At 41.8% G+C, this 8,315-nt stretch overlaps 1 protein-coding gene across 10 annotated transcripts in view; it reads right to left on the minus strand.

The window, feature by feature from the left end:
- The window catches only part of SYNDIG1 (synapse differentiation inducing 1), a 172,596-nt gene that overhangs the window by 85,031 nt on the left and 79,250 nt on the right, over nt 1-8,315 (minus strand). For 6 of the 10 annotated variants that reach the window (XM_029918556.1, XM_029918551.1, XM_029918553.1 and 3 more), the window contains one exon: nt 7,036-7,592. In XM_029918556.1, coding sequence (XP_029774416.1) covers nt 7,036-7,515 — 480 coding nt within the window. In that variant the 5' untranslated portion in view covers nt 7,516-7,592. Of the gene's footprint in view, nt 1-7,035; nt 7,596-8,315 lie in introns of all 10 variants that reach the window. The other 4 variants (XM_029918557.1, XM_029918552.1, XM_029918558.1 and 1 more) reach the window with 1 other exon arrangement.

An 8,315-nucleotide genomic window follows, 5' to 3' on the forward strand; every position in this document is an offset into this window, starting at 1 on the left:
TCGTAAATATACAAATGAAAATCAGTGAAATGGAAAACTGAAAAGCAAGAGAACAATCAATGGAACCAGAAGTCAGATACTTGAAATCATCAATAAAATTTATAAACTTTTGGCTACACTGACCAAGGAAGAAACATAAAATCTTGAATTACCAAAAGTAGACATAAAAGAGGAGACATCACCACCCATACAGAAAGTAGAAAGATTTAAATGGAATATTATGAAAAACTCTATGCCAGAAAATTACATAATTTAGATAAAATGCAAAAATTCCTAGAATGACACAAATTACTAAAACTGAGTCAAGAAGAATGGAAAATCTGAAGATTTTCTTTAAAATAATAGACTTAAAAAATAGATAAATCACCTTACTTCTGATCTCATACTGATTTCAGATCAGTAATAAAAATTCTTCCCATAATGAACAGCCAAGACCCAGTTCACTGAAGACTTTGAACAAATATTTAAAAAACAAACAAACCCCCAATACCAGGCAGAATCTTTCAGAAAACAAAGGAGGAAACACTTCTCTACTCATTCTATAAGGTCAATATTACCCTGATACCAAAACCAGGAAAAAATATCACAAGAAAGGAACTACAGACCAATATCCCTTATGGACACAAACATAAAAATTCTTAACAAATTATTAGTGAGTCAAATCTAGCAATATTTAAAGAGGAGTATATACTATGACCAAAGGGGACTAATCCCCTAATGCAAGACACTTTAATATCTGAAAATCAATTAGTGTAATAAATAAAATTAACAGAATAAAAAACAAAAGAAATAAAAAAACAAAAGAAACACAAAAGAAAAACCCACACCTGATCATCTAAATTAAAAAATGCATTGACAAAATTCAACACATATTTTTTCATTTACAAAAAGTTGTTCAACAAAGTTGTGATGGAAGGGAACGTCCTTCTCCTGATTAAAAACATGAATGATATTATCCTTAATCAGGAAAGTCTGAGCACTTTCCCAGGATTAGGAGCAAGGCAAGGATGCCTTCTGCTCCCTTCAACATCTATTTGAGGTTTTAGCCAGTGCAATGGGGCTAGCAAAGAAAATCAAATCCAACCCCCCAGTCCCAAAGCTCTCAAGGGGGAGTAAAAATATTTTTTATATTATCAATTATTTTCTGAATTATTTATTTCCTCTGGATCAACTTCTCTATTGTTTTTCTGTCTAATTCACTCTTTAGAGTTTTCTTCAGGTGTTTGTTGAGTCCTCCCTCTTTGCTCATATTTATGAATGGGGCACATCAGTGCTAAATTGCAGTTGTGAAATGCTATCTCTCTTGACAGGCTTCAAGTGTGTAATGGGAGGGCAGACCTATGATCTTGGAGAGACCCAGCTGTGGGCTCAGGGCAGTGAGGAAGTGGCCTGTGACAGCCCCAGCTCTGCCTCTTCATGCTTTACCTGTGGATTCTGAAATCACAGTTCACTGTAATCAACACTTTCCCCCCCTCCTAATGTTGGAGGAATAGCATCACCATTAGGAGGCAGGAGTCTGAAGTCAGCATGTCTCAGATCCAAGATTGGCCAGGTCATCCATCTGTGTGACCTTGGGCACCTCACAAGCTTCAATGTCCTCATGCACAGGGTGAGGCAGGATCAGCACCTGTGGCCCAGTGCTGCCTTGGGGTTACATGGCAGAGGGTGTGCAAAGGGCCTGGCATAGACAGATGCTTCACCAGTAGGCACCTGTCTTCTCCTTCCTTCCTGCTGTGAAGAAAAGGTTCACCCACCTTGGGCACTCTTTCTAAGTGATGATGTTTCATGTGCTCTAGGATCCTAAAGGCGTTGCATTATCACAAATAAATGGGTCATAATTGATCTTTCAGCATTTGATAAGCATCTCAAACAGTAGGGGGGCTGTTAGTCCTCTCCAGCCCTGAACTTCACCTACTTCATTTCATAGCTTTAAACCCATCTTTTATATTTTGTAGAACTACTTTATTGCTGGTGCCTGAAACCTCTGAGTGTCTGTATATGAAAAGAAGTGTTTTCCTGCTATTGATGCTCCCAAAAGCTGCAGTTTCACTGCAGTCTGGGCACTGGATGAAGCAGTGGTCAAATCCCAGGAAAGAGGCCCTGGGGCTGTGGCGCAACAGGCCCAACATCATACACCCAGAGTGCCCTCAGTGTGCCCAGAGGGAGGTTACACTAAGTGCAATGGTACTGAAAAATGAGCAGCCACTTATGCATTTGTGCAAACCCTCAGAGGCCCTCTGAGATCTCCCTGTCTGATTTGGAGCCCCTACAATTCACCTTGACTAGCGGCTCCCTCTTGGGTAGAGCAGAGCAAATCTCAATTTCTGAGGCCCTTGAAATTAGCTACACAGAGCCTATTTGCATAAATACAACCTCAAGGGCTAAGGAAAACTCCACATGTTCTTGTAGAAATGTGTCAGGTGAGCAAACCTCTCTGGATCAGGGACTCTCCATTATAAATCCCAGGGACAAGGACCAGGGGGAGGAGAAGAGGGAAAGAGAGTTGGGGAGAGAGAGGGATGCAAAAATTGAGAGACTATTGAATACTGAAAATGAACTGAGGGTTGAAGGGGAAGGGGGAGAGGGGAAGGAGGTGGTGGTGATGTAGGAGGGCACTTGTGGGGAAGAGCACTAGGTGTTGTATGTAAACCAATTTGACAATAAACTATTAAAAAAAAAATCCCAGGGACGAACCTCTCCAGGTAGAGTGAGAAGGGGACAGGTAAGAGGCAGATTTCCGCATACACAGAAACTTCAAGGACAAGGACCAAGGCAATAGCTTTCTGAAAACTACACTTTTCAGGAAATGGTATTGATTTGCTATAGACCAAGTGAAGCTATAGAATTCCCTGAGAAGTGTCTGAAGTTGTATTGCTTTTTGGGAAGAGCCTCAGATCAATATCTACGGTATTTTCTATTTAAGTCAGAATATAACCATGACTCTTGTCACTCTGTTCAATTAGATGATCTTAAGAAAATATGTCAAAAGGCCAAATTTTTTTGCTCTATGATAGACTATACACTACAATAATTGGCACCCAATTTGTTGGCACTTTCCTATATCGCCACCCTAAATAGTTTCTCCCACATTGACTTTAGGCTTAGCCATATGTCTTTCTTTGGCCAATAAGACAGCAACATGCCTAAATAAGCAAAGGCCTGGAAAGCCCTAGCACCTTGGGAACTCACACTCTTGCTGCTCTTGGAATGTCTACTATGACTGCTATGTGATGGAGTGACCTGTTGGATGATGAGAGTCATGTGGTTTTCCACCTCTGTAATCTCAGCCAATGGCCAGCCAGCATTCTCAAGCACAGCTGGGTAGCTGAGCAGCTGCTACCCACAGACCAGTGAGGGGTAAGATTAGCAGAGCAAGGACCATTCAGCTGAGACCCATTCCAGTTGTTGATCTTGAGAATCATGATGTAAACAAACAGTTATTTTAAGCCACTAAGTTTTTAGGGATTTGTAATGCAGCAAATTCTAACTGATACAGGTCCCTTTATAATTTTATGGAATGGAAAAACAATAAACCTTAGAATGGTTGTTCCATGCATGCTGACACTTGTTCTTCTTCTTCTTTTAATCTTTATTTATTTTTGAGAAATAGAGAGAGAGAGAGAGAGAGATTGAGAGATTGAGAAAGAGAGAATGTGAGTGGGGGAAGAATAGAGAGAGAGGGAGACACAGAATCCGAAGCAGGATGCAGGCTCTGAGCTGTCAGCACAGAGCCCGAGGCAGGCTTGAACTCACAAACTGCAAGATCATGATCCAAGCCAAAGTTGGACATTTAACCGACTGAGCCACCCAGGTACCCCTGCATGCTGACACTTCTAATCACTCAGTGCAATGGCTACACCATAAGAATGTTGCTGAGAAAATATCTTATTTTTACAGAATTCCTAATAGACCAAATCCACCACTTTGGATGACCCTCTAGAATACTCCATGGTTATGCTAAACAGCAGTGAAGGAGTACCTTGATACCTTTCCTTCAGAGCCTGTGAGAAGAGCAATCTATTGGTCTGGATTTGTTCCCTGGATGACAAACAGAAAGTCTCATAAGAGCCCAGCTTTTAAACTATTTGTTCCACTGATGTCATTGGGTAGACCCTTTCTCGCAAATGTAAAAATGCCAACATGCTCCATCTTACCACTAAGGTCAGAGGTTACTACAAAAATTTTAGTACACAGTAGGCACTATAATCATGACTAAAGATTCCAGCTGCTGTATCATTAAAATAACTGTTTCTGATGGGCTCCCTTTACTGTTGCCAAAATAGGAAAACAAACTGGGTGGCAGAGCTCACCTCCCCAGAAGTCTGCACTACCTGTAAAAGCCTTGGATTGACCAGGTAGAAAAGCTTATTGCCCCAGCCACCCATCTCCTAACTTTTAATTGAAAAGATTGACTCTAAGTAGGTTGTGGTTCTTTGCAAAGTTCCAAAAACCATTTCTACTGGCTGAGATAATTGTGAAAATTATTGCAAAAAAAATGGATTCAGTAATTGATTGCCAAAAATGTGGATTAAGACATACTATGAAAAGAACATTTGCATTTAAATAATGGTTGTATTTATTTGTAAATTCAATCTAAAGCCCACACAAGTCTTAAAAAAAAAGGGGGTAAGATTTCTTTCAGTGTAGTTTGTTGTGAAGCCACAGAATGGAAGTGGACTAAAGACCAAGAAGATGTATTATTCACCTGTTCATCTTCACTGACACTGGTATAATGTAGTTATTCAAGGATATGAACTTTAAGTGCATGGATACAAGGAGAGGAAGGAAGGAATGAAACACACACAAGTAACAGAGTAATGATAGAGAGATATTCAGCTATCCCAAAAATTTAAATTCTGATGGATATTATATATTGGAGCTGATTTTCCAAATATTCTTTTTTAATTTTATTTTTTTTACATTTTTGTTTATTTTTGAGAAACAGAGTGAGAATGAGCACGAGGGAGTCACAGAATCTGAAGCAGTCCCCAGGCTCTGAGCTGTCAGCACAGAGCCCAAACCCATGAACTGTGAGATCATGACCTGAGCTGAAGTCAGACACTCAACTGACTGAGCCACCCAGGTGCCCCTGATTTTCCAAATATTCTTAACAAAGCCGAAAATCCTCTGCTGGCCATTTGGAGGCTTAAGAACATCTCTGCACAGGACAGGCCTGACCTCTTCTTTTGCACCATATCCTTACAATGGCACGCTTCACTTTTAAGTATTTCTTCACTTTTACTGCTGTCCTGATTCTCTCTCTCTCACTGTGTCTTATGACAGTTTCCCCAAAGCTCTGTGCCTCTGGTTTGGTGATAGCCCCATGACCCTCCTCTTTACCTTACATCTCCCCACTCTGTCCTCTGAAGCCATAGTAGCTTCCAAGAACTTGAATCTGACCCCAGCCCTCCTGCCTGAAACTCCTCAGTGGTTTCCAATCTTATGGCATTCTTCAAGGTATCTGGCAGCATGGCCTATGGGGTGGTAACTGAGGAGGGCTGAAGCTGTAGATCGGTAGGCTTGGGCTCTCCAGTCTCAGACCATGCCCTTCATAGGACTCATTCTTGATGTTATTACCTCTCCTTCTTTCTTGTAGTCATCTAGGTTTGTGACATCACCTAAAATCCAGCCTCCCTTGGAAGGCTAGGATAGTCCTCAGTTATAGGAACCCACTTCCTCTTGGTCCTGTCTTCCCACTTCACCATAATTCACAGATCTTATAATTATAGTCAATTACTGCTCCCTGTAGACGTAGGTTGGACACTTTTGTGCTTTATCTGCTCATGATGTCCTCTTGGACCAGAGTTCTCTTGCTACCTCCCCATAAGCCCTCTTGATTACAGTCTGGTTTTCTTCCTCAAGACACAGCATAGGGAATGCTTCATCTTTAGTGACTACCAACCCCCCACATTATGTTGGAGTCCCACTTTGGATGCTCTCAGAGCATACTGGGTACTCTACCATCATAACTCCTGTGTTATGTGGAAATCACACATTTGTATATATGCTTCCTGAAATTCATATAGTTCAAGTGGCATGTGCTTTTGCATTCAGCAAAACCCTCAGACTGGAAAAGAGTGGACAATTGACAGTGGCTTGTGAATGCAAGCCAAAGTACTTCTTGCAGCTTTCTCAAAACTTTAGCATGCCCAGAACTGACACCCTCCTCCTCCTCTTAACAGGTGTCAACAGAGGGTGTGAAGGTTTGCTCTGATGGCCTCTCCCACAACTTGACTTCTCTTGACTTCCCTGACAGTTGTTTTTCATGTTCTCCATTCACAAGGACAATGACATTTCCCATTTCTGAATTTCTCTTCTGATTAAAACCATCTCTCTCCAGCTGCTTCTAATTCTCAGTGCACTCCCAGGCCTGATGCTTCTAGTTTGCTTGGCTGCTGTGCTGTGTTACACTATGTACAAAACAAATGTTTCAAAGCATGTAATCCAAATGCCCTGACCTGTTCTCCAGTCTACTGTAGAAGTGACTCATGTAACAACTCAACTCTTCCTTCCTTTAGGCTAGCATTCCTACTATTTCTTCCAGCAGGCTTTAGTTGTAGCAAGTCTCCCTTAGAAGAAACTCTAGAATGCCAAATTAAGGAAACTACAATACTCAAGTTGTCCCCACACATGCCTTTTTAGCCTCATTTGACCCTAGGATCACGAACCCCCCTCCCACCTTGATCACTTTTGCCAATAACCTCTCTCTCCTGAGTGTGGGGTATTATTTAGCAGGAATCCCCAACTGATTTCCAGTGCTGGCAACCCTTAAATCTACCAACAGCTCCAGTCTGATGGCCATTACCTTATGTTGCCTCTGCCAACATCCCTGCTGAAGCCCCCACTGGGTGTTGGTCACCTAGACTTTCTCCACTCCATCTTCAATGGATTATTTAAGAATGCATTTTCACACACTAGGAAAATTCACACACTAGTTAGAAAGTTTCATTTCCTAACCTTTGCCAGGCATTCATGGGTCTCCACCCAATCTCCATGCCCTGTTCCCAAAGACTTATAATAAATACATCCTCTGACCTCCAGCTCCTGGAATTCCTCTTCCTCTTCCACTTCGTAGGACAGGGTGTGGATTTTGATGTCATCAGGTGAAAGGTCGATGAACTTTCCATCAGGGTACTCCAGGCTCTCTTTGGTGGGAGACCGGTCTTCAATGAAGGTGGTCTCACAACAGTCGGCAGTCACGCCATCCCCCCAGGAGCGCAGCACGCCCTCTGAGTAGAGAATGATGTTGGGACGGAAATGGGACTCCACAGACTGCGGAAGAGTGTTGGGGTCCAGCAGCTGCTGGACCGGCTCATTCCTGCTGCTGTCCAGGTTGGCTGGTGCTGCACTACCTACCATACGACAGCTTTGGTATTGTGGTGCTGGGTAAACAGACACCAGGCCATCTCTGCTCTCAGCCATGAAGTTTCTGGTGTTAATTAACCCATTCCTCTTGCCAGCATCACTGATTTTACTGTGCACCAGCACACTCTTCTGTTCAATTATGCTGTCCATCGTGCTCTCTCTCCCCAACTGGGTGTCAGGCTGGCGGGCTGCACTCCAAGGTCACACTTGCCTCCTGGGACCCATTTCTACTAGAGGAAGAGGAAACAGAGATGAGACAAGGAAATCACACCTGAAAAAAAGCTAATCACCCAGACCATTGGCTGTTTCAGCATATACTAATCAGCCAATATGCACAGAAGCTGGGGAAGTCAGGTGATATTCTAGTCCTATCTATTCTACCAATTTTAGAAAGACTTTATCTGAGCAGCCAGTCAGATAAAGCCAGAAATTGATTACTCACATCTCTAAAAAGACTTATTTTCCAAATAAAGGAAACTCTGCAGGAATTGGACCCACTGTAGCTCTAGAGGAACCTGTGATTGCCAGTAGACATCTTGAAATCCTCAGGTAAATCCAATCACAGTAGCATCAAGTCAGACCTACGAAGTGTGTCTTGGGTTTTTCCCTTATTATTTTCATTACTTTTTTTTTTTCCTCTTCTTTTTTTGGTGCTGGGGGTGGTTATGTTTAAATGAAGTTGCTTTTACAACACCAAAGACTTAATCATCCATTTCCTATATAAAAGGTAGCTACTTTTTTTGCATGGACCTCAAGCATATTGTAGTATAGAGGTGGAATTTAAGGAAAGGTATTAAGCAGGCTGTGTTGTAGCTTATGGGCAAGTAATAAATTGTATCATTTATCTTGAATGTATCATAGATAAGCTGCTATATAATGATTGCCACTTCAGATAGCTGTGAAATTAGGTGATTAACTAGTTGTTACTTAACCTTCTAATTTCTGTATAA

Source organism: Suricata suricatta, chromosome 12 (genome assembly GCF_006229205.1).
Source record: "Suricata suricatta isolate VVHF042 chromosome 12, meerkat_22Aug2017_6uvM2_HiC, whole genome shotgun sequence".
NCBI lineage: Eukaryota > Metazoa > Chordata > Mammalia > Carnivora > Herpestidae > Suricata > Suricata suricatta.